Here is a 27,485-nt window from a genome sequence, read left to right on the forward strand (position 1 = left end):
CATTGTTAAAATCATGGGAAATAAATCAGAAATGCTGAGTTCAAAGAGCACTGTAACATTTTTTTTAAAATAGTAAATTAAATGATCATCAGTCACTCGGTAAATATATGGTAGTTTTAATGTTTCACTCCAGCATTTCTAAAACACACTTTGTTCTGTAACTCTTATCAAAGGACAATCCAGACCCAGCCTATAAGAACATGAGCTCTGATGCTTCAGCCCCTCTGACAGGTTTATTATCCTCAGCTTGTTCATTTGTCTCCAACTCCAGGAGTTTGGTTGTTTTATTCTAAAGCACAAACTTCACCTGCCAGACTTCACCTACATCTTTTTCTGATGTTCATAATTTAAGTTCAAGTTTGTATCTCACTTTCAGTGCACACCCTCCCTTTTTAAATATAAATCTCTGCTGTGCTGTCATGTTTTCATCCTGTATGGAGGGAGAAACTCGGTCTTCATTACTGAAATTGCCTCTAAGGTCGTGTTTCTTGTCAGTAACCATATGTAACTGTAAGGCTTCCATAACCAGTGTTATCACAGAATTACAGTGGGTTCACTCTGGGTCCTCTACAGTTTCTTCCCACTGTCCACAGACATGCAGTTAGGTTACCTGGTGATCTAAACTTCATGCAGGTGTGAGTGAGAGTGGTTGTCTGTCCCTCTGTGGGCTTAGTGGAAGAGACTGGATGGATCTCTGCTTTGTCTTTGATATATGCTGACAGCAAACATTCTCCATGAAGTCTGCATTTCAGCTCATCTCCTTTATACACACCTTTAACAGGAAGAGTTTTATACAGCTAGTGTTTAAAATCCAGTGTTCTTCACAATACACAGGTAATGAGCATGATTATTGAATTACTAAAATTTTCTAAAATAATTGTTTTAGTTAATATTGTATGATAGTGTACACAGAATTATTAGCTCAGTAGGCAGAGTGGTCGCCCCATGATCATAAGGTCAGGGGTCGAATCCACCGAATAGCTACCTTGTGGTACCCCTGAGCAAGGTACCATCAAGGTACCAATCATGTGCACTGGACTGGTAGCACTCATAGTCTCATAGGTTTAAAAAATTTTTAAAAAAAAAGGGTTCAACATATAAACAAATTTAATTTGATCACATATATTGTTTGTTTTTTTTGTTTTTTTCCTTTCTCTCACAGACTGAGCAGCTGTAACGTCTCAGAGAAAGGCTGTGAAAATTTGCTGTCAGTGGTAAGCTCCCAGTCCTGTAGTCTGAGAGAGCTGGACCTGAGTACCAACAGCCTGAAGGCTTCAGCAGTAAAGCTTCTGTCTGCTGCAGTGGAGAGTCCACATGCCAAACTGAATGTTCTGAGGTCAGATCAATTTGTATTATGTTTAGTTCTGTTTGTTTATGTGTTTGATGTTTGTTTTTGTTTATGTCTTTATCCAGTTATCCTTGTTTCATAGCATTTTTATTCATTTCAAAGTTAAACGGAAGTTTTACTAACCTGCTCAGCACAAGACAATAAGCTATTGCACCTTGATTACACTTTAACAACAATCTTTATTCATGTTTTTATCTTCAGACTTAACATCTGTGAACTCTCAGAGGAAAACTGTGAAGCTCTGTCCTCAGTTCTCAGCTCGCAGTCCTCTAGTCTGACAGAGCTGGACCTGAGTATCAGAAAGCTACAGGATTCAGGAGTGAAGCTTCTGTCTGCTGGACTACAACGTTTAAACTGTAAACTGAATACTCTGAGGTCAGATCAGAAAACATTTAGTTTTTAGAATTATTAATTAAAGTTCATACATATGATGTTGTATCTTAGTATCTTTATGTTTTCTTTAAAAATAGAAAGTCAACATTTAATGTTGTGAAATGTATTAACAAACTCTACATGAGTACTTGTTTTATAGATTGTCTTTTATTTTTCAGACTGAGTGGCTGTAACCTGTCAGAGAGAAGCTGTGAAGCTCTGTCCTCAGTCCTCAGCTCCCAGTCCTCCAGTCTGAGAGAGCTGGACCTGAGTAACTCTGACCTGCAGGATTCAGGAGTGAAGCTTCTGTCTGCTGGACTAAAGAGTTCACAGTGTGCAGTGGAAACTCTCAGGTCAGGATTCAAACTTTTCCACAGATGATCATTTGAAATGTGATTTATATTATTGTATAAACAGGTAACTTTTACAGCTGTCAAGTGAACTTTTATTCACATTTGAGTGGATAATTGGACTCTGAATTACTAAAAGTTGTTATAGTCATATCTCTGTTTATTTAAAAAAATACTTCATGAACTGCCTAATTTAAAGATTTAGGCTCCTTTGGGCCCATAATATATATATTTGATTTCTTTGTGAATGAAATTAGGAGGATATTGGCGACTGCTGATTGGCTCGCTGTTTGTTTTTTATTCACAGTACTTAATTTTAAAGGCTGATTTCTCAAAATGAGATGTTTATCTTTTCTTCTACAACACGTGGAGCCACCAAATCTTCTTGCTTCATTTATTCATTACAGTTTGATTTAAAGAATATTAGACTCGTAACATAATAAATATATTTATTTCACTTCTTCTTGAGAGAAAGAAAGGGATGACTGGGTGAGCTCCAGTGGTTCATCCCAGCAGAGAGAGCGGCACACTGGGCTGCAAATGATCACAGTAGTAATGGCCATAGTTTGATAAAACAGGCAGTCTTACCCTGTAGAAAATACAGGGTTCTGGTGCCGATGTGGGGGAGGGGAGTCGCCCGGTACTAACTACATACTACTAACTACCTCATCCAGATGTCTTCCCTACTAAACCTGATAAGAAGTAACTGCAGTAGCCTTATAGGTCAAATCAGTTTCACCTGTTAAAGTTAGCTCCACTATTAATTAGGGGTGGGGGAAAAAATCGATACTGTGTAGTATCGTGATATTTTGTTTGCTAATAATGTATCGATACAGGGACAGCAGAAATCGATATTTTGTTACAAACAATTTTTTCTCTGAAGTCAACATGCTCTGGAGTCAGAGCATGTTGACTTCAGAGCATGTTGATCCTTTTTCTGAGCAACAATCCTGACATTCCTTCACTGTCCAAATGTGTTTAACTTTTTTTTTGGCAGCAATAAACATGACAGTTTACTTATTTTAATTTAAGACATGTTTAATTTTAATTAAGTTTGAAACTTTTTTATTTAATGTAAAATTATATATTTTTTTAAATTTACTTTCAAATTCTTCAGTTGCTGAAGGGGCTGCATAGTTTTCATAAATTGCATAGTTCAGAATAGCTATAATTGTACCAGATGGTTGCATTCAGTTAAGTTGGACTAGACTGTAATACAAACCGTTCAGTTTGTCAACAATAAAACTGACTGAAATGAGAGAAAGACTGAGTGTGAGACTTTGATATTAGATAAAATGAATATTGATAAAGTTTACCTTTATGTGCAGAATTTAAATATCACAAAATATTTTAAAAAATCGCAATAATATCGTATCGTGCGTTAAGTATTGTGATAATATCGTATCGCGAGTTGTATGGTGATTCCCACCTCTACTATTAATGGTGTCACTTGTTATTTCTGGGATGAGTTTAGTAGCCTGAACAGCTGCTTAAAGGAAAGTAATTAAATAATAAAAATAACCTAAGTCCGGGGGAACCTGCAAGAGCTGTTTGCACAAAGAATAATGCTCAGACTTTGAGGTTTTATCGTTTTACACAAGGTTTAAAAATGAATGTCCACAATTGAATTGCAGAAATTGTTATTGAGCTAATACTGATGTAGTTGTTATCTTTGGTAAGGAGAGGTTGGAGGAAGGATGAGCACAGTCAGGCCTAAAGATGCTCTTAATAATAATAATGGATTGCATTTATATAGCGCTTTTCGAGACCCTCAAAGACCCTTTACAATCCCACTACAGGGAGTGCAGAATTATTAGGCAAGTTGTATTTTTGAGGAATAATTTTATTATTGAACAACAACCATGTTCTCAATGAACCCAAAAAACTCATTAATATCAAAGCTGAATGTTTTTGGAAGTAGTTTTTAGTTTGTTTTTAGTTTGAGCTATTTTAGGGGGATATCTGTGTGCGCAGGTGACTATTACTGTGCAGAATTATTAGGCAACTTAACAAAAAACAAATATATACCCATTTCATTTATTTATTTTTACCAGTGAAACCAATATAACATCTCCACATTCACAAATATACATTTCTGACATTCAAAAACAAAACAAAAACAAATCAGCGACCAATATAGCCACCTTTCTTTGCAAGGACACTCAAAAGCCTGCCATCCATGGATTCTGTCAGTGTTTTGATCTGTTCACCATCAACATTGCGTGCAGCAGCAACCACAGCCTCCCAGACACTGTTCAGAGAGGTGTACTGTTTTCCCTCCTTGTAAATCTCACATTTGATGATGGACCACAGGTTCTCAATGGGGTTCAGATCAGGTGAACAAGGAGGCCATGTCATTAGTTTTTCTTCTTTTATACCCTTTCTTGCCAGCCACGCTGTGGAGTACTTGGACGCGTGTGATGGAGCATTGTCCTGCATGAAAATCATGTTTTTCTTGAAGGATGCAGACTTCTTCCTGTACCACTGCTTGAAGAAGGTGTCTTCCAGAAACTGGCAGTAGGACTGGGAGTTGAGCTTGACTCCATCCTCAACCCGAAAAGGCCCCACAAGCTCATCTTTGATGATACCAGCCCAAACCAGTACTCCACCTCCACCTTGCTGGCGTCTGAGTGGGACTGGAGCTCTCTGCCCTTTACCAATCCAGCCACGGGCCCATCCATCTGGCCCATCAAGACTCACTCTCATTTCATCAGTCCATAAAACCTTAGAAAAACCAGTCTTGAGATATTTCTTGGCCCAGTCTTGACGTTTTAGCTTGTGTGTCTTGTTCAGTGGTGGTCGTCTTTCAGCCTTTCTTACCTTGGCCATGTCTCTGAGTATTGCACACCTTGTGCTCTTGGGCACTCCAGTGATGTTGCAGCTCCAAAATATGGCCAAACTGGTGGCAAGTGGCATCTTGACAGCTGCACGCTTGACTTTTCTCAGTTCATGGGCAGTTATTTTGTGCCTTGGTTTTTCCACACGCTTCTTGCGACCCTGTTGACTATTTTGAATGAAACGCTTGATTGTTCGATGATCACGCTTCAGAAGCTTTGCAATTTTGAGACTGCTGCATCCCTCTGCAAGATATCTCACTATTTTTGACTTTTCTGAGCCTGTCAAGTCCTTCTTTTGACCCATTTTGCCAAAGGAAAGGACGTTACCTAATAATTATGCACACCTGATATAGGGTGTTGATGTCATTAGACCACACCCCTTCTCATTACAGAGATGCACATCACCTAATATGCTTAATTGGTAGTAGGCTTTCGAGCCTATACAGCTTGGAGTAAGACAACATGCATGAAGAGGATGATGTGGACAAAATACTCATTTGCCTAATAATTCTGCACTCCCTGTATTCATTCACTCTCACATTCACACACTGGTGGAGGTAAGCTACAGTTGTAGTGGTAGGTTAGGTTTTGCCCAAGGACAAAATGACCAAGACAGAGAGAGCTGGCTCATCAGACAGACAAGCTCATCTTGTAACCTACTGGTTCGCTGGTCAGCACACCAGCTGACTAGCGAACCGGCTAACTAGCACACCAGCTAACTAGCACACCGGCTAAATAGCAAATCAGCTAACTAGCAGACCAGCTAACGGCAGCCACAAGCTGAAGGACGATTAAATGTAGTGGAGATATCAGAGATGACACTGGTGTGTCCGATTCACTCTTTAGCACTCTGGTCACTCCGGTGTGTCAGCCAGAACACCACTGAAGGCCAAATGATCCCAGCATGTGGAATAAAGAGCTTAAGGTTTGGTTTGAGACACTTTATTCTTTCACTGATTGATTCTTGCGGCTGTGATCATGTGTGTGGTTTCTTACAAAAAGGAAGTACACAATACAAATACATGACAAATAAGATGAATAGATAAGTTACATATCCAGTTATATGTACGTACATCAGTATAGCTAATATAGCCATATATAAGGACAAAGATCACAGTACTATAATGCAGTAATGTTAAACACAAAGGTGTATATCTACATAAATCTGTCCTATCAGTGATCAGGGTACTGTAGTATACTTCCACTACATAAACTATAGAAACTAAACGACATTAGTGTGACTTTAAGTTACCATCAGTACAGACGAACTGATGGTAGTTGTACAAAATAAAGGCATTGCAATTATTGTGAAGGGCTTCTGGTTAAACTAAGATCAGCTGATTACCTCATAACAAATTGTTTGCTATAGAACGCAGCTCCCACTCTTCATTAATATCATGTACTGTAACTCCCAAGTAACCATGGTTACCCAGCCACGCCCAGTAGTCTCCAGAGAGACCAACAGCTGGTGCACGTTGTAACGCCGTGGCTTTCATAGTCTCTCCTTTTTCTACAGCTCATGTGTTCTTCTTGTGATGGTGCGTCTTGAGGGAGGCTCATACATGCCGTCATTTGTTGATCCTAAGAACGTTCCTCAGACCGACTTCTTCAACAACACTAATCAGCCTGCAGTTTGTAGCTACTCACTTCACTGTGGTGTTTGTTAGCTTGTCTTTCTTTGGTTTTATCCTGACTCCTCCCACAAGCTGATCCTACGTAGTCTGCCCAAGCCTCCCACCTCTGTTTGTTTGGGTGGTTTGTTTGCTGCCATCAACAGCGTGTAATGCATTTAAGTGATACTTCAGACATGAAGTACTGCGACAATAAAAAACTCAACTTTGCTTAAAAATAACTTTAGTTGTATCAACACTGCCCTCTGGAATAATTAGACTTTGGTGACAAACTGATGTGATCTCCATGTTTCCTTTGTTGGACTGTGGGCGAGTGTCAGAACTGAATGTACTGAGTAACATGTGGAGTTTAAATATGTGTCAGTTCCAGTTTTAGAGCTCTAAAGTGCAGCTATCATGTTAGGAATATGTTAGGAATAGACAGGAACACTGAGCACACTGAGGTCAAATCTTTATTTATCCAGTTCATCTGTAGGCTGAGCTCAGTCCATCCATTTAGTGAAATGATGTTTAAAGGTCTCCTTGTTCTGTGAGCGTGCACAGATCCTGAAGCAGAAAGCCTGGGTTAACAGAGAAATGATCATCACTGTGATGATGCTCACCATCTCTGACTGGGATTTGAGGTTTTGTCAAAGCAGCAAAGAAAGCCTGGCTATGTTGGACTGGGTGTGGAAGCAGCTCCCAGTTTGAGTTCAGGAGACAGACACCCTCTCTACTTTGACGATCAGCTTCAAACTTTCCTTTTTGATAAAACTTATAGTTAGAGCTGGATCAGGTGACCCTGAACCATCACTTAGTTATGCTGCTATAGAGATGGATAACAGATGGATTGTTGTTTTGTGTGTCTGCAGTCTGTCAGGCTGTCTGATCACAGAGGAAGGCTGTACTTCTCTGGCCTCAGCTCTGACCTCCAACCCCTCCCATCTGAGAGAGCTGGACCTGAGCTACAATCATCCAGGTCTCTCAGGAATGAAGCTTCTGTCGGCTGGACTGAAGGATCCAGGCTGGAGACTGGACACTCTCAGGTATGGAGAGAATGTCTGATATAGGAGGAAGAGCTGGAATCATTTCCTGTGTCTTTCACTCACTTCCTGTTTGTTTCCTGCAGATGAGACATGAACAATCACACATGCAGGAATATTTTCAGGGACAGACACACTAGTCTAGCTGGATAGTACATGGATATTTATGTAGGGGGTCTTCAAGGAGTCTGTTTGCAGGAACATTAATGATAACTGATAAGTCATGTTGAGAGTTTCATTAAAAGTAGACTTACAGTTAGGTAATATTTGGACAGAGACAACATTTTGTAACTTTAGATACAAGTATCAGCCATGTGTGTGTTTCCCATGCTGTATGTCCACAGTCACAGTGACAGTCAGTGACACTGACAGAAGGATGAAACAAGGCTGTGAATCATTTCAGTCTGTGTGTGTGACAAAGAGGCAGACAGGAGCAGCTAACATTTGGAAATGGAAGCTTACTGGAAACACTACATTCACGGCTGAATTCACAATAGATTTGTTCTCAAGTGCACATTTAGCAGCTAATGCTAATACTGTTTTCCCTTTGCTTTCTACAGCAGCTATTGCTAAGTAGGCCACTTTGCTCCGCTAAGGATTTGTGTGACCATGATGGAGACTCTGATAAGCTAATGCTGCTAAGCTAATGCTGTTTATGGGCCCTGTTAGAATCAATATTTCATTCTCATTCTGTTGTTTGAGAACAATATTAACGTTTCACATCATTATAACACAAGAGAAAAGGGTATTGGCACTAGCTACTAGTGCTTATTCACCTCAAATTACCTTTAGCTGCTAATGGCAGCCTACTTAGCATTAACTCCTCACTAATATAATGCTAATTTACATCAAATTAGCATTAACTGCTCATATTGTTATAAGGAAAGAGAAAACGGTATTAGCATTTGCTGCTAATAATTATTCACCCCTAATTAGAATAAGCCGCTAAAAGCAGCCAACTTAGCATTAATTCCTCACTTTGTTGTTACCCAACGGAAAAGAGTATTAGTATTAGCTACTATCATTTTTAATAAGTAAGAGAAAACAGTATTAGCAGTAGCGTATAATGCTAATTCACGTCAACGTAGTATTAGTTAATAATGGCAGCCTACTTAGCATTAACTGCTCACTAATATAATGCTAATTCGCATCAAATTAGCATTAGCTGCTCAGGTTGTTATAAGGAAAAAGAGAAAACGGTATTAGTATTAGCTGCTAATAATTATTCACCCCTAATTAGAGTTAGCCCCTAATGGCAGTCTACTTAGCGTTAACTCCTGACATTGTTATAATGCAGGGGAAAAGAGTTACCATTATCGGATAATGCTAATTCTCATCAAATTAGCATTAGTTAATAACGGTAGACTTCATATCATTAGCTGCTGTCATTCTTACAAAGCAAACAGTATGAGCATTAGCTGTTAATCCTTTTTCATCTAAAATTAGAATTAGCCACTAATGGCGTATTGTTAAAAAGTAAGAAAAAACATTGTTAGCATAAGCGGATAATGCTAATTCATCTCAAATTAGTATTAGCTAATAATGGCACCTGCTTAGCATTAGCTGGTCACATTGTTATAAGGCAAGAAAATATGGTATTAGCATTAGCTGCCAATTTCTATTTACCTAAAATTAGCATTAGCCACTAATGGTAGCCTATAGCAAAAACTTCTTAATGCTAAATGAAGTTAATTAATGCTAAGTAGGTTTAACTGAAATTAAAGTAGTGTTAGCATTAGCTGCTGATATTGTTAAAAGGTAAGATAAAACATTGCTAGCAGCAGCGGATAATGCTAACACACATAATAATTAGCATTACCTAATAATAGCAGCCTTCTTAGCATTAGCTGCTCATATTGTTATAATGCAAGGGAAAAGAGTTGGCAAAAACAGTGTTAGCATTAGTGGATAATGCTAATTCACCTAAATTAGCATTAGCTAATAATGGCTACGTACTTAGCATTACCTACTAATATTGATATAAAGCAAGAAAATATGGTATTAGCATTAGCTTCTAATGCTTTCTCATCTAAAATTAGAATTAGCCACTAATGGCATCCTATTTAGCATTAACTCTTCACATCGCAAGGGAAAAATTAGAATTGAATAAAAAAAATAAAGTGTTCACATTAGCTACTTGTATTGTTAAAAAGTAAGAAAAAACATTGTTAGCATAAGGGGATAATGCTAATTCACCTCAAATTAGTATTAGCTAATAACGGCAACCTACATAGCATTAGCTGGTCACATTGTTATAAAGCAAGAAAATATGGTATTAGCATTATCTGCCAATTCCTATTCACCTAAAATTAGCATTACCTGCTAATGGCAGTCTACTTAGCATTAACTCCTCACTAATGTGATGCTAATTCACATTAAATTAGCTTTAGCATTAGCTGCTAGCATCAGCCTACCTAGCACTAGCTGCTCACATTGTTAAAAGGGAAGAGAATACGATATTAGCATTAGCTGGTAATATTTATTCACCCCTAATTAGAATTAGCCACTAATGGCAGCATACTTAGCGTTAACTCCTCACATCGTTGTAATGCAAATGAGGCTAACTTGCATTAAATTAGACTGCTGTTATTAGCTAATGCTATTTAGCAGTAGCTGCTCACATTGTTATAAAGCAAAGGAAAACGATATGAGCATTAGGTTCTAATGCGTATTTGCCTTAAATTAGACGTAGGTGCTAATGGCAGCCTACTTAGCATTAGCAGCTCAGATGTTATAATGCTAGGAAAAAGAGTGTTAGCATTAGCCGTTCACATTGTTATAAAGTTAAGGGGAATAGTGTTAGCATTAGCTACTCACATTTTTAAAAAAAGTAAGTGTTAGCATTAGTGCATAATGCTAATTCATGTCAAATTAGCATTAGTTAATAACGGCAGCCTATTTAGCATTAGCAGATAATGTTGACCTTGGCCCACTGGAAAAGTTAAGAACTAAAGATTTAGGAGTGTTTCTCGATAGCTCTTTCTCGTTTGAGAAACAAATGAATTCTGTTATTAAAACCAGCTGTAAGGTTTATATTGTTGATTGTCATTTATGCTTAGAAATATTTACTCATATATGCTTAGAGTTGTATAATCGATTGCATAATGATAGAGGTTTGATCCTGAGTAGTCTGTAAAGACTCTGTGTGCCTTCCAGAGTGCTCTGGCATGCACACACCACTTGGGGCCATGAGAGAGGTCGTACCCTCTCTTACTGATTTATGGTGTAGGACAGGGGTCTCAAACTCAATTTAGCTGGGGGCCGCTGCAGGCAGAGTCTGGGTGAGGCTGGGCCGCATTAGGTTTTCCACAAGAAAGGCATGGTTAAAAAATTCCAATCTTCTCAAATCTCTTTATTTTTATTTTTTAACACAAAATATGAAAAATAAATAAACAAATTAAGAATTAATAAGAAAATAAATCAATCTGTAATACATAAATAAAATAATAATAAGATATTTTTAGTCAGTGAACTTGTGTGTATCTTTCAGTCTTCTATATCTGCTGTATTTAGATTGAAATGTCTGTATTAACAGTTCTATAACCTTCTTCTGAACATGAATGGAACACTGTAGAAAATGAACTGTTCTTCTGAACATGGCTTCTCTTGCCTACTCCTTGCTGCTAGAGACCTGGCAGCGTTTCCTCTCGCATAGCCGAGCCAGATTTGGCCTGAGGGAGGAAGCAGTTGCGACCCTCAGTATGTCTTGAAGATGATCATCCGTAAGTCTGGACCTGTACTTGGACTTATTGAAGTTCAAAGTGGAGAAGAGCTTTTGGCACAAGTATGTGCTACCAAAAAGGCACATGGTCCGCTTGAACATTCGGGAAAGCCGAGGGAAACTAGGGCTCAAGTCTCTCAAAAATTGTCCAAGCTTGTCTGCTTTTCCACTCACCTCCCTGAACTTTGCTTTGAGTTCAGAGTTGCACTGCAGCTCAATGAGCTCCATTTGAAGCACAGAATCTTGCACATCAAAGGAGAAGGGGTCCGTAAAAATGTGAAAAGTGGCTCTGTGTGTCTTGAAGTCAGCAAATCTGTGATCAAATTCCTCCTGTAGCCTCAAAATGACATCAACATACTCGTCAGCACTGAATGGTGTGCCTGCATCCACGAGTGCCTTGCATGCTGGGAAATGGCAAAGGTTTGTCTGAGAGAGCTGAGCTTTCCAGAGCGCCAGTTTTGTGGAGAATGCTCTCACGTTGTCATAGGCAGCACTGACAAGTTGCCCCTGGCCTTGTAACGTCTTGTTCAGTACATTAAGCTCATGTGTCATATCAACAAGAAAAGCTGAGTCCATGAGCCATTTGGGATCAGTTAGCACAGGAACACTAACTCCATCCTTCTCCATGAAGGCTTCACTTCTGCTCTCAACTCAAAAAGTCTCTTTAATACATTTCCCCTGCTGAGCCAACGTACCTCAGTGAAGTCGAGCACATCCCCATATTCTGACTCCATTTCCTCTAAAAAAGCACAGAACCTTCGGTGCTTTAAGCCCCTGGATCTGATTTGGTTGATGCATTTCACAACAATAGACATCACATTGTCAAACTTCAGGCATTTGCTGCAAAGGACCTGCTGATGGATGATGCAGTGCAGAGCAATGGCCTCCTCCACGCCTTCCTCTTCCAGTTTGTTTTGTGCCACCAGTCCATGTTTCCTCCCTGTCATTGATGGCGCTCCATCTGTTGTTATTCCAACAAACCTCTTCCATGGCAAACCAACATTCTCAATGGCATCACACAGCTTGTAAATATCTGCTGAGCGGTGGTCTGGCCATGCATTGGAATTACTGTGAGCAGCTCCTCCATCACTTCAAAACTGTCATCAACACCACGGACATACATTGGGAGCTGGGCAGTGTCGGTGATGTCTGTGGTCTCATCAAGAGCGACTGAGTATACACTGAAACATTTGGCTTTCTCACACAGTTGGTCATAAATGTCACTTGACAGGTCAGAAATGCGATCTGCTGCGGTGTTGGCAGAAAGGCTGATGTTGCTAAACTGACCTTTCTTTCCCGGACAGACTATATTTGCAGCCTGCAATATGCACTTTTAGACAAATGCACCTTCTGTGAATGGCTTCCCTGCTTTAGCAATCATCTCACTAACCACGTGGCTCCGACTGCTGCATTATTCTCTTTGGTTGCTTTCTTGGAGAAATCTTGCTGCCTCAGTAGATCTGTTTTAAGACTGGCAACCCGGTTCGCTCTCTCGTCTCCCTGGTATTTTGCATCCAGCTCAGCATGTCTAGTTGTGTAATGACGTTTCAAATTGTATTCCTTGTGCAGCGCAACTTTCTCTGTGCAAATAAGACAGGTCGGGGTGCCCCTGTGCTCAACAAAGAAATATTGCATTTCCCACTTTTCCTGAAATTGTCGGTGCTCATCACCAACCTTTCTCTTCACCGCAGGCTTTGAAAAAGACATGTTTGGGGCTATGTGACATTTATAATTCTACTTGGTGTCACTGTCGCATTGAAGTTTCAATCAAGCGTTTAGCCGACGGACGGGGAACGTCTCAACGCGTAGAGAACGTCATTTCTGCTTCTTTTTCTTGCAACCGTAGCACGGCGATCGGCAGATAAAAAGCCGGTAGCAGTCTCCTTTGTTTTTACGCTCGATGTTCATGTCTTTCATGACGACACGAACACCGTGGCGTTTGCAGATGGTAGAAAGTGCAGGGATAGCGAGCGCAAAAAAGGCGACTGCTCACGGCGCCGGGCTGTTGTTACAGGAGAAAGAAGCGGAAATGACACCGTGACATATAACAAATAACATCAGCTGTTTCTGATGTTAGTTGTTTTGACTGCTTTTACATTATATTGAAATATATGTAATGTTCATGTTTGCTGCAATGCAAACGCAGTGATGCAAATAAAAACATGGAGCCACAAATTACGGTGCGACCCTATAATTAGTCCGGGTTACCGGGGACTGTTGTTGCCGATGAACAGGTGTCGCTATGTGACTGCAGACTAAATTGGGCTGCATTGAGTTCATGACTTTTCTTTTATCCCGCCGCCTACGCATCACTGTGAGAGTTAATATGAGATCTCTCTCTGTGGAAAAATAACTTTAAATCCCACTGACGTGTGTATAAATCTATATACGTATAATGTCCCGCTGGGCAGCAACTTAAAAAAACAACTTTTTTTGAAGTGTTGTGAACGCAGCGCGCTGGGGCGAATGTCGGCGTTTGCCCAATAGAAAGGAGGAAGCCAGCCAGGCACAGGAAAGAAAGAAACACTCCAGGGCAACGCTGCTGGAACTTTGACTCATTGAGAAATGTTTCCCTGCTTGCATCAAGCCCGGCTGGTGTCCCCTGAGATCCATATCCCACCCTGATTGGTGGGTTAATTCAGCTCCGCCCACAACACTGTAAAGTGTCATACATTATCAAACTAACATTACATTTTCATATTAAGGTGGGGCCAAAAACTATCGTCCTGCGGGCCGCAATTGGCCCGCGGGCCGCGAGTTTGAGACCCCTGGTGTAGGAGGACACCTACTCTGTGTCTGGTTAAGTATAAGAGCCCTTTGTTAGGGGGACCGCTGGACTCTTAGCACCAGCTTTGGGGTCACAGGGTCACATCTGGAACACACACACACACACACACACACAGACACACACACAGACACAGACACACACACACACACACACACACACACACACACACACACACACACACACACACACACACTATGCACAGACTGGTACTCTTTGTTCATACCTGTGTAAGACGTCATAATGAACTTGTGCATATTCATGTAAGCTCAATAAAGAGCAGTGTTACGAGGGAGCAGACGAGAGCGACTGAGGTCAAGTGAAGGAACGGCGCTGTCACAGTTCTCTCCCTCATCAATTGTCTGGTTCCAGCGGTGGGTCTGTGCTAGACGACCCATCACCAGCTTTTTCCACTGGTTACCAGTACGTGGTAGAATCCACTTCCAGATCTGGTTGTCTTTAAATCTGTGAATGGATTGGCTCCATCTTATCTCTCTTTAACAAAAGAATCCAAGTGGAGCCCTCAGGTCTGCAGATAAGCAGCTTCTGACCAGAACTAGACGTAAAAACAGAGGTGAGCTTTATCGATGGCTGCAGCCAAACTCTGGAACAGTCGCCCTTCACATCAGGTCGTCACCAACACTGGACATTTTTAAAAGCCGGTTGGAAACACATTTGTACTCTGTAGCTTTCAATCCTGACCAGTCTTTATAGTCATTACTGTGTATGTTTCCTATTTTCTCTCTACTCTGTGCAGCACTTTGGCTCAAGCTGTTTTTAAATGTGCTGATAAATAAATGTAGATTTCTTTGAATAAAACAGTGGAGCCGAGCTTTGAGCTCAGTGTGTAACAGTGTGTGTGTGAGAGCCATGTAATGTCCATGTGTGCATGCTGACTGTGCTGCTCTGACCCCCCTCCTCCTTTCAGGGTGGAGCCTGCTGGAGTCCGATGGTTGAGACCAGGTCTGAGGAAGTGTAAGTGTGTTTTTAATGGGATTCATGAAAACAAAGCAGCACACATTCAACCATCTTCATCATGTCAGGAGTCATCATCAAAGTGTCAATCAATGAACAGATGATGGATCAATAACTGCAGCTGGATTGTGTTTGTTCTCTCCATCAGATTCCTGTCAACTCACAATCGACACAAACACAGTGAACACAGAGCTCCAACTGTCTGACAACAACAGGAAGGTGACACGTGTGGAGGAGGTTCAGTCATATCCTGATCATCCAGACAGATTTGATGGTTTTTATCAGCTGCTGTGTAGAAATGGTCTGACTGGTCGCTGTTCCTGGGAGCTCGAGTGGAGAGGAAACGTTGATATATCAGTGAGTTACAGAAGCATCAGAAGGAAAGGAGTCAGTTATGACTGTTGGTTTGGATGCAATGATCAGTCCTGGAGTCTGATCTGCTCTGATGATGGTCCTCAGTCTGTCAGGCACAATAGAATAAAAACATCCATCTCCTCCTCCTCCTCCTCCTCCTCCTCTGTCTCTAACAGAGCAGCAGTGTATGTGGACTGTCCTGCTGGCACTCTGTCCTTCTACAGAGTCTCCTCTGACACTCTGATCCACCTCCACACCTTCAACACCACATTCACTCAAACTCTTTATCCTGGGTTTACAGTCTGGTCTCCTGGATCCTCAGTGTCCCTGTGCTGAGTGGAGTGTAAAGAGTGTCTCCTGTTACAGAAACACTCTGACTGTTGAACAGATAGTTCAGTCTGTACATGTCTGTCTCTTTCACTCACAAACACGTTTTCAGATTCATGGATTCAATCAGTTGATGTTTGAAACTCTTCTAAATGATTCCTTGTAAACTTCTTCAGTCACAAACAAACAGGAAGTGATGTCACATGTGTTCCTGTCCACACAGCAGAATGAGTCTATTGCTGACAGTGATGTACAAACAGAGTGAGCATTTCTGAGGCCCAAAATAAACTGAGTAGTTCACTGAATGAACAATGGACTGTGAGCTCAGTTCCTTCATCATTAGTATGGATTATATATGTATATGTATTATATTAGTATCATATATATCAGGTGCTGCTGCTTTCAGTCATTGTGCAAATGTGCTGTTTGTAAGCTTGTAAAGCTGCAGTCAGCTGAGACTGAAGAAGTCACCTGATCAGTGAGCAAACGTTTCTGAAAACGTCCAGATGAACAGAATCAACCTTTTGGGATCAGCCAGCAATGCAGCATCATTGTTGTTCAGCTTCAGAGGTTTGCAGGAATGAACTGATGACCAGAAACAGCTGCAAAGTCCAAGAAAATACCAGCTGGAGTTCAGCTGCATTTGAAGAAGTCAAAGAAAAGTAAGGATGGCAAAGGGCGACGTTTTCTTCCAAAGAGCTGCAAACATGGTCGACGCCTCATTAGAAGAATCATCTGGACATTTGTGAGGAACTCTAACCAAGAAAGCAACGTCACACAGATCCAACAGACAGTTTCCATGACTGCAAGTGTTGAGTGGAAAAATGCTACATTGCATTATTGCATCCTCTCACCACAGGAGGCGCTGTTGGCACCACTGATTGCTGATCAGCTGTTCTCTGATGATCTGATTGATACTGTGAATAACGGGACTCACTGAACTCTGTGACACAGTGAAGATTACAGAGTTGAACTTCACCCTTTAAGACTGACCACAGAACCAAGTCCGCCAGAGCTTTTGTTATATTTTTACATGCTGTGGAGCCATTTGTGGGAGCATTTCAAGTTGCTATACATCAATACAACTGTTATAGCCCTAATTTTAATAATATGTATGCATTAAGTCCATAGTAACTACATAAACTGCAAAAAAACCTCTGCTCATCCATCTCTGTGTGTATCAGGATACATTTGGTTCATAATACACAGAAAAATCAGAGTTATTACCTGTAATAAATGTGAAAGATTCCTGCAGTGATAACCAGGCAGGACTGAAACACATCCAAGCTGTCACCACGGTAACAGCACCGCCCATCCACAGGTGAGGGGAGGAGCAAAAAGAGGGACTTTGACCATTTTATACTAAAAACACTCAACTAATGTTTCTAATATGAAACAAATAAGCCCACATTAATGTGAGCGTTTATTAAATAATAATAATGATGATTTCCTCCTGATCTCATTTCCACAGCAGAGAAAACTGTGGTGTATATTGAGGTGGAGGGTGTGGTCTGTGGCTCAGGTGTAGAGTGAGGGTGGGGTGCACCACAGCAGCATGCTGGGACTGCTGAGGGTGGAGGAGGGTGCAGACAGGAAGATACTGCCAGCACCGGAAACGTGCTCGTCATCTCCGAGCATGAAGTAAGGAGAGCCTTCAAGAGAGTGAACACCAGGAAAGCAGCAGGACCAGACGGCATCCCAGGTCGTATCCTCAGAGACTGCGCATACCAGCTAGCTCCTGTGTTCACTGAGATATTCAACATCTCTTTATCTCAGTCGGTGATCCCCACATGCTTCAAAGAGTCCATCATTGTTCCTGTCCCGAAGAAACCCCACCCTGCTTCTCTCAATGACTATCGCCCTGTAGCCCTCACCTCAGTAGTGATGAAGTGCTTTGAACGCCTGGTCAGAGACTTCATCATTTCTTCACTACCAGACACACTGGACCCACTACAGTTCGCTTACCGTCCAAATCGTTCCACAGACGATGCCATCTCTCATCTCCTCCACACATCACTCACTCACTTGGACACTAGAAGGGGGAATTATGTTAAAATGCTCTTCATAGACTACAGCTCTGCATTTAACACCATAATTCCCTCCACACTCACCACCAAGCTGGAGCATCTGGGACTCAGCTCATCTATGTGTCAGTGGATCTCCAACTTCCTAACTGGCAGACCACAGGCAGTAAGGATGGGCGGACATGTCTCAGCCTCCACCACTCTCAGCACTGGAGCCCCCCAGGGGTGTGTTCTGAGCCCCCTGCTGTACTCTTTGTACACATATGACTGTGTGGCCACTACCAGCTCCACCACCATCATCAAGTTTGCTGACGACACCGTCGTGGTGGGCCTGATCTCTGATAACAACGAGACAGCCTACCTGAAGGAGATTAGGAATCTGGAGAACTGGTGCCAGAGGAACAACCTCCTTCTAAACGTCAGTAAGACAAAGGAGCTGATAGTGGACTTCAGCACTAAGCAGGAGAGGAACTACCAGACCCCCGTCATCAACGAGTGCCCAGTGGAGAGAGTGGACAGCTTCAAATACCTCGGAGTTCACATCACGCAGGACCTGTCATGGTCCTGTCACATCAACACCGTGGTGAAAAAGGCCCGACAGCGTCTCTACCACCTCAGACGCTTGAGAGACTTCCAACTGCCCTCCAAGGTGCTCAGGAACTTTTACTCGTGCACCATAGAGAGCATCCTGGCGGGAAACATCTTAACCTGGTTCGGGAACAGCACCATGCAGGACAGACGAGCTCTACAGAGGGTTGTGCGGTCAGCTGAGCGCACCATCCGCTCCGAGCTCCCTGACCTGCACTCAATCTACAGCAGGCGGTGCTGGACCAAGGCCAGGAAGATGGTGAAGGACCTCAGCCATCCCAACAACAGACTGTTCTCTCTGCTGAGGTCAGGAAAGCGATTCCGCTCCCTGAAGACCAACACAGAGAGACTGAGGAGGAGCTTCTTCCCGCAGGCCATACGGTCTCTCAATCACACCACCACACAGTACTGACCCACACATATGGTTCTTACACACACTGGACATTCTGGACTTTGGTTTTGCACAACACTGGTCACTATATTCTTCATTTCCGGTTAATACTTGTACAGCTGCTGTTATTGTGTATATATTTATTTATATTTAGATTTCTTCATACATTCTTATATAGTTCTATATTGTGTATTTTGTTGTACAGTTATTTTATTTTCAACTTTAATTTATATATTTATCTTTATCTTATTCTTCCCAGTTAAATTTACCCTTCATTCTAATTTGTGTTGTACAGTTATTTCATTTTTAACCTTAATTTATATTTTATTCCTTCCTAGTTAAATTTACCCTTTTTAATTTTTCATATTTATTTCCTATCTTATTCATAGCCTTTTCCTTTTTTGTTTTCTTTAGGTCACGAGCAGTTGTCCAAGCATTTCACTACATATCGTACTGTGTATGACTGTGTACGTGACAAATAAAATTTGAATTTGAATTTGAATTTGATGACATCAGAGCTGCAGCACAGAGACCAGTGAACACACAGTCTGTTCATCTTTGCATAGATACAATATACAGCACAATATTGAATGACAGACACGCTGTGGGAGCTTCCACAGATACACTGACGTCAGCATCCAGAGTCCTCCTGCTGCTCCCCCCTCAGAGCCCCGTGATCAGCACCAACACATTCAGTTAGATGACAGAGTCCAGCTGCAGCTAGAATCAGCTCCCCTCTGTGAACAACAGCACAGCGTCAGTGTTTCACACTCAGTGAAAGGAGGAAACAGCAGAAGAACACCATGTGTGCTACGTTTCCCAGGACACACTACAAACTGCACAAATACAGAGCAGCACGTGGAAGGACCTGGAGCTGCATTTACAGAGCTGCAGACAGCGTGATGTCCTGTATGGACAGGTGGAAGGAACCAAGTCCTCAGCTGGAACACTCGTGTTTGTCCACAGACAGGAAACACAGCAGGAAACTTCCTCACAGAAGTGCAGCTCATGGATAACACACTTCCTGTCAGTCAGAATGAGGCTGCAGCCAAACACAGAAAGGTGTTTTTGTCCAGATGAGCCCAGAGAAGAAACACGAGTGTTCACAGACATCAGAAGCTCAGAGAGGTGAAACATGAGGTTGGAGTCCTCGTCAGCATCCAGAAGAGCTGCTGTGAAACCCTGAGTACTCATGACAGACTCTGATGGCACAAACACATCATGATTCAAACAGAAAGACAAACATGGAGCTCCTGATCCTCCTGCATGAGAACAAGCTGACATGAGCGCTGTGTCTGAGAGTGTCTCCCTGTCACAGTGACAATAACACAGCTGCTGCTCACAGTCATTAAACTGACCTGAGGTCAGCTGTGCTCCTTACATATGAACCATGTGACCTCACATCAGTGCTGTGGATGACTGTAGTCATAGAAGAGTAGAGCTGTAGCAGGTGGTGTGAGGAGGAGGTGGTGTATTCTAGTTAACGCAGTACTGAAACACTCCAGCAGAGGGCGCTGTTAAGTCCTTATTGTAACACAGTTACTGTGTGCAGTTAGACTTCATACATAATCTGCACTTATTTCCATCAGACATGCTGTCAGGAAATGATTGGTTTCTATTGATTCTACTTCCTGTTGACTCGTTTGATGACAGTGAAACAATCACAGCTGATTGTGTGATGATGTAAACTGTCACTGTTACATTCAGTGTGTGTGACATAATGTTAGTGCAGGCTGATAACAGCCTGGTTCTGTTAGAAACACATGAACGTGTCCATAGATCAGTGTGTGTTTAACATGAGAGCTTCAGCCCTGCTGATGTGTTAAATAAAGACATGCAGGAAAACTGATGAGACTCTGAAATAACTCTTTATATTTATAATGTAACTCTGCATCAAAAGAACAACAAAGGATCCCAGACAGGTTTCTGTGAACAAAGACCATTCTGATGTTTCTGTGTTTCTAACACTTTGACATTATTAGTAAACAGACTGCAGTGAGCAGCATTTATAAAGAGCTTCTATATAAAGATATGACAGCTGTTTGACAAGTTTATCACTCTGTGTTTGGACCTGATCAGTCCAGCTGTTTACTTGAAACATGTTCATTTACCTGTTCTGTTATATTCATGTTCTTGTCTCTGTTGAAAACACATTTTAATGTCCCTCAGATTTTTCTCCCAGATGAATAAATATAAAAATGACACAAACTGACTGCAGCTACTTTTTGTCCTTTCTGTCAAAAACCTTCATGTGACTCATGAGAGACACGTTTCAGCTGTTTGTGACAGATCAGAGGCCAACAAGTCATTTATAACACTTTCCATCAGTGTTTAAAGTTCTCAGTGTTTCTGTGTTGCTGCGTATAGGATCTCCCAGCATCATCACTGTGCTGTCCAATCATTGTGTGCGAGGTTACCCTTATAGTGCGATGTGTGTTTGCACAAAGAGAAGCATGTGTGTCAAATATAAATAAGCACAGAACAGAAACAGCTGCTCGTTTCTTCTGTTTAGAGTCAAGTTAGTGTTTTGTGTCTTTGTTTGAGGCCTGATGTCGAGCAGAGGTGTGTGTAACTGCACTGCTCTGTTATATGTGTGAAGTGTGTGCTTCTCTTCAGCATCATCTTTGTCACTGCTGATTCCTTTGTGTCATCATGTGTTGAGAAGAGAGAACAGTTATAACGGAGGAGCAAAAGGAAGCCCTGAAATCTGCATCAACAAGGAAGTGTTGGCTCACCAGTGATCCCAGCAGAGCCACTGGTTTGGCTCCAGTTGTTCTAGATTCAATGATGTTGTTGCTACAGATACATGTCAGCATCTTTATTGAATTTTATATGAAGCAGAAATGGTGTCATTAGGAGAAGAAGAGGAGAACAAGTCCGGCGAGGAGGCAGCAGCTCTTAAAGATGAAACAGCAGCTCAGCCCTGAGCTCAGAGAGCTGCACATGAAAAAGCTCCTCAAGCAGATCCTGTCAGAGGTTTGTCATCAACAGGAGGAACTGTTCACATCATAGGATGAAGATGCTGTCAGCTGGATGAAGAAGGTTATTTAATGCAAACGTTCACACTGAAGTCAAATTGTTGTCGTGTTGAACAGATTCATGTACTGATCGTCTCCAGAATGTTAGAAGAGCTTCAATGAATCATTAGAAACAACTTACAGCTGCACAGCTGTGTCAAACACATCTGTGTGTCATTGTGGGATTGTTGTGTTTCTACATGTGACACACGTCTAAAACATGCACACAATCTGAACACAAACAGGGACTCATGTGTTCCCACAGCCAGATGCTGAGAGCCATTTCCTTGTAGTCCTGTGTCTACATACATGAACCATTAGATGTTATTGGAATGATTGTCAGCTCTGATAGTTTCATGTGTGTTTAGCTGGACGCTGTTTGATCCTCGACATGTTTAAAGGTGTCCAGTCCTGAGACACTGGGGCTGGAAACAGCTGTGATGTCATTGGACTGTCACACAGACAGAAGTGCATGAAGCGAGCAGCCGAGGAGCCGCTGATGTTTTGGATTCAACAGCATTTGAAAGGTCGACACAGACACATTTGCACACAGAAAGCTGAATCTGTCATATGCCACAGTGAACTCACTGTTCAGTGTTTTTCAGGAAGCTTCTTAACTGCCTCTGCTGCCAAACAAGCAGCTGATGTCCTTGAGAAGAAGCTGAAGAAGTCTTCAACAACAAATACAGGAAGTGGACTTTCAAATACTAGATTCACTTTAGACTCACAGAGAAATGACTCAACCAGCTGTGTTTGACTCTATGAAAGGTCAGTGTGTGTCTGCACACAGACTGTTGTGTTGGACTGTTATTCAGTTGTCTGCTGAATGTTTTCAAATGTCTGCATCTCAGCTGTGATGAGGCTGGGGGTCATGGGAGGCCACCGTAGCAGCCTCTTCAACATCATGACATCATCATAAATGCTGCTGGACTGTCTGATGGGCTGACGGTGAAAAAGCCGTCGGGAAGGAAACAGAAGACGTTTCAGAGGCTGCAGCAGATTTCTTTGATTCGGGGCCTTTTTCAGCTTTATTGGACAGAGCAGTGAAGATAAGTGACAGCAAAGCAGAGAGAAAGGGGGCGTGGCCCGGGTCAAAGCCAGGCCAGCTGCTCTCCACCTCGTGGTCACCTGCTCATCCTAGTGAGCTCCACCAGCAGCCCTTTCACACACTTTACACTGTCAAACACTGTGTGTGGACCTCAGCTAACAACAGGCTACATTTAAGTCTGGACTACATGCTTTTATATTGTTTTTATTCCATCAGCAGCTCAACATCATGAGCAGCTTTGACATAAAGACATCAAACTCAAGCTGACTTTAAACTACTTTTAATACAGGGGCTCAAAAACAACAACATCTTTATTATATATCAGGACACAAAGTCATTTCATCTCAAAGGGAAACAGCTTTATTTGGAATAACCAGCACTATCAACTGGTTTGGGATCTCCACCAGTTTCATGTCTTTGCAGCTTCTCCAACAAAGTTCCTGTAAAATCAGCATGTTTGTCTTTATTGGTTTGATACTGATTGATTATTCAGTCCCAATCTGCTGTCATCTAAAGAACAAAATGATGTTTCTATGAGTCACAAAGCTCCAGATGTTGTCGGCTTCACAAAGAAAACAAAGAACTTAAACACAAAGTGTTTGGAGCCAAAATGTTCCCAAGCTGCTCTTTTTGAAATGGCAGAGGTACAGTGGTGTCTAACAGCACACTGTGGAAGGCAAACATGTTATTGTTGGATGAAACTTCATGAATCCTTTGTAGATTTGAGCTTTTCTCTTCAGGTGTACAGATGCTGAGGAGGCAGGTGAAGCAGGTGGAGCTGTTGTGATGCTGCAGAGGGTGTGTCTTAGTAACTCTGTGAGGCAGAACTGGATCCAACATTGTGGATGTGTTGATGTTGGAGCCATTAAGAGTCTCTGGCCACACTGTAGGATTTCCCTTTGATCCACTGTGGGGGCATTTTGGAGTCTGTCAGTGAAACTCTTCATGTTTGTGTTTGACTCCAGTTTATAGAAACAGAGAAATGTGTCATGCTTTTGTTCGGCCTCCACAAATACACACATTTGTTCATTGGTTGGACTTTTTGGAAGGAGACACATTGAAAACCATGTTAATAAGATCTTGTTGTTTCCTGTGGATCCGACACAGAGAGTGGACTTCAGACAGAAAGCGTGGAAGAGATTTTAGAGGCCGTGTGTGGCAACAGGAAGTTTCTGTGTGTTTGCTGATCTTACATGTGGAAAACAACACGTGATGTTTGTGAAGTTCTACAATGATCATTGTTCTCACAGCATTTTGAGTGGGAACAGTTCAAACTGGGAGTAGTGGGAGTTATTTCCTGATTGAAACAAGCTGAATGTTTCTGTGACGATGAAGATCAGCAGCTCAGCTGATCAATGAACTGACATCTATCAGTCGTTTCATGAGATGAAGTCATCAGCAGACATTTGTTCTGACTGTGTGATGAATGTCAGAACGTCAGGGCTCTGCTTTAGTCACTGCTTGATGATCATTGGCTCATTGTTGAATCCAGGGCCCAGTCTGACCTCTGACCTTTGCTGCAGGTCTTCTGTGTTATCTCCACTTTCATGTCTGATCTTCTGCTGTATCGTCCAAAATAAACATCTGGATCATTTCCAACACTTCAGCAGATCTTTAGTTTGGGCAGTGCAGCACAGAATAACACATATTGTACTATACTGCCCACTTCCTGATCTTATTGGATCTGTGTGTGAGGTTGGTGAAGGAAACACATGTTTACTGAGTGAGTCGCTGCCATTAGGAACTAGTTTTTATATCACAGCCTGGAAATCACACAGGACCATTTCTGCAAGTGAAAAGTCGTCGTTGGAGGAAAATGATTGTGTAGTTTGTGCGACTGAAGAATTGTCCCAACTACATGTGCTGCTGACCCTTGACCTTTTCTTTAGGTGCACAGAGGAGTCTGTGGGAACATCCAGAACTGAGGCATCTTGTGTACAAACGTGTTCAGACCAGATGTCAAATGATGTCAGATGTCATCCGTGAATGGATGCAACTGTGGATCGTTCCAATAAAATGAGGCAGTTTTGTAAGTACAAGCCCACTACAACCCATCATCAACATTTTAAATTACATTATACATCTTCACTGATATAAAGCACCACTATTTTAACCTGATTCACTTTTTCCACCCTAACAGTTCATTCCTCAAATCAAACAAGATATTTGACCCTAAAAAAATGCATCAACAAATAATTTTGTAATAAAATATTTATTCTTCAACTTTTACAAGTGAAATCAAACAAGTGTGTTTAAGAGTGAAACCAGAGTGGAAGCTGCTCATATAGAGTCCAACCCAGGCTAAAGTAAGCTGAGTAGAGCAGCATCATCAAAGTGTCGGCTCTCTGAACACGGTGCAAGATCGCCATCTGCAGGACAAAACTAGTTTTTCTCGCCCTCCTCGTCAACATCAAGATGATGTCATCGTACAGCAACTGATTCCCTGTCCGTCTGGAACAAAGCATTTACATTAAAAAAGACATTTACAGAAAATACAAACACCAACAACACATCTCATCATCACATGATATTTTATTATTTATTATATTATATATTTTTATTGTACCATCAACATCAACAAATACCAGCATATTTTCTTTGAGATTGAGTAGAGTGTACCTTTCCCTTGGTTCACTTCCTGCTCGCAGCATCAGCTGACCTCTGACTTCCTGGTTAAGGTCTCTCAGCGTTGACTGGAATATCAAATCGGACTCACACCATGTTCTTGTAATGTGGTCATGTCTGTCAGCTGTTTGAAGAGCATCTCTGGCCTAAACACAATAGGAAGAACAACAACACGGCAAAAAAAACCAACACATTTCCATATTAGATGAAGGGCACCGTAACTGGAAATGGTAACATTCATCTGATGCTGCTTTGGATTTATCTTCTGTTTTAGATCAACTTTGATCACTTCGAGCCATCTTAAGTCCGTTTGTTCTAACTTCTCACTAACATCTCGTATGATTTCAGATCCCTGCTGTTCCCCAGCTGCCCTGTAGGTTTGTGCTTTGACCTCCAGAGGGCGACAAATCAGCACAGACAGAGAGCTCCATTCAAACTTTGCTGCCATCAGGAATAATTCTTCAAATATAATCATCAGTGTTTGAGCAGTTATGATATCAGGGACAATCTAGACATGTGTGACAATACTGAACATGTCACATGACACACCTCAAACATCATGTGATCCACTCTCAGTCTGCACTTTCATTCATGACTTCAACAGGTTGAAATGAGCTTTGAAGAAACATTCAGTGAAATAAATCTTTCATGGATTCATGTGAGCAGCAGATGAACTTTACAAAGAATCAGTGGATTTATCTTCTGTTTTAGATCAACTTTGATCACTTCGAGCCATCTTAAGTCCGTTTGTTCTTCTCACTCACTAACGTCTCATATGATTTCAGATCCCTGCTGTTCCCCAGCTGCCCTGTAGGTGGCCTCAGTGTGTCTCACACCATTTACAGATGATTACAGGTCGTTTACAGTTCAAACAGGTCCAACATAAGAAATATGCAGAAAATATCCTAGTGAAAAAAAGCCTTTATTATTTGAGTAATGCCTGAATCTGCTCAGAGACGGAGACAACACAGAGGTGTTGATGACAGTTTGACATTAACTGAATTAAAAACAAAGTGCTCTTATTGTGAAAATCTGCCTCCTACTTCTTTAAATCATTTTTATGTATTTTTTAACCTCACAGTGAAACATTGAGGCATTAATCTGACACAGTTTGATCAGCAGCTGTGTTTTCACTGACGTTTCACTTTGATTTGTTCAGACTGAGCAGAGAGGATCGGCTCTCTGTGTGCGCACTGCTGAGAAACACAAGCTCATTTCTGCTGTTTCATGAAAAGTGTTATGGAGGAACAAGAAGTTCAGCCTCTAAACTCTCAGCGTGAGGACTGAGTGAAGAGTTTCAGAGCAGAGAGTTTTGGCTCACAGCTTTTAGCGTCTACACAAAGAGACGATTACGCACTTGATCTGAGAACATCTCCACCTCCTACAAACAAACTCTCCTACGAGCAGCTGTCACAACCACAACAGGCAGAAGACTGGATCCTGCTGCAGGTTAATGATTGATCTAAAGGCAGCTGACCTTTGAGCAGGAACTTGTGAGTCTTTTATTGTGTTTAATGCTCACAGTGCTGAAGCCTGCAGACACACCCACATCATATTATTTGTTCTCAGGGTTGTTCGGCGTGGTGGAGTGGGAACAGAAACTTTCTGCAGGTTAATTATTGATCAAACTAAAGTCATATTAAGGAGCTACTGGCACGGAGTCAGAGCAGAGCTCAGAAATCTGAAATATATCAAAGTATATTAAAGTTAGAGTTTAGAGAACACTGTTTGGTTAGCTGCCTCAAAGGCAGATGACTCTCAATATCACAAGATCAGGTGAAATTTCAGACCAAGGGAAAATCACTGGGATTATCTGTGAAGAGGCAGAAAAGCATAGACCTCGTCTACCTTATACACATTTTGAAAAGGTAAGAGTGAATCTGTCTTCATTCATCTACATGGAAACATAAAACCAAAAAACAAACCAATACAACAAAATCACACCCAGTAGGGCTGGGCGATATAAACAATAAACGACAGAATCGATTAAATTTGGTCAACGATAGAGATTTTGACTATACCGCTCTATCGCGACAGCGCATGTGATGATGTCATCAAACTGCACCTGTT

General features: G+C 41.6%; 1 protein-coding gene across 3 annotated transcripts in view; it reads left to right on the top strand.

Moving 5' to 3' along the window:
- The window catches only part of LOC146577113 (protein NLRC3-like), a 560,242-nt gene that overhangs the window by 200,559 nt on the left and 332,198 nt on the right, over positions 1 to 27,485 (top strand). The window contains exons 6-11 of one of the 3 annotated variants that reach the window (XM_085268106.1): positions 1,163 to 1,336; positions 1,550 to 1,723; positions 1,900 to 2,073; positions 7,390 to 7,563; positions 14,995 to 15,041; positions 15,190 to 16,113. The exons of 1 other annotated variant lie outside the window; for it this stretch is intronic. In XM_085268106.1, the coding sequence (XP_085124232.1) occupies positions 1,163 to 1,336; positions 1,550 to 1,723; positions 1,900 to 2,073; positions 7,390 to 7,563; positions 14,995 to 15,041; positions 15,190 to 15,731 (1,285 nt within the window). In that variant the 3' untranslated portion in view covers positions 15,732 to 16,113. Of the gene's footprint in view, positions 1 to 1,162; positions 1,337 to 1,549; positions 1,724 to 1,899; positions 2,074 to 7,389; positions 7,564 to 14,994; positions 15,042 to 15,189; positions 16,114 to 27,485 lie in introns of those variants that run through there. One more of the 3 variants, XM_085268107.1, reaches the window with a different exon arrangement.

The sequence above is a fragment of the Mchenga conophoros genome, linkage group LG3, assembly GCF_057382185.1.
Source record: "Mchenga conophoros isolate Kocher_MC1m ecotype Shallow Benthic linkage group LG3, M_conophoros_male_GT1.1, whole genome shotgun sequence".
Taxonomy (NCBI): domain Eukaryota; kingdom Metazoa; phylum Chordata; class Actinopteri; order Cichliformes; family Cichlidae; genus Mchenga; species Mchenga conophoros.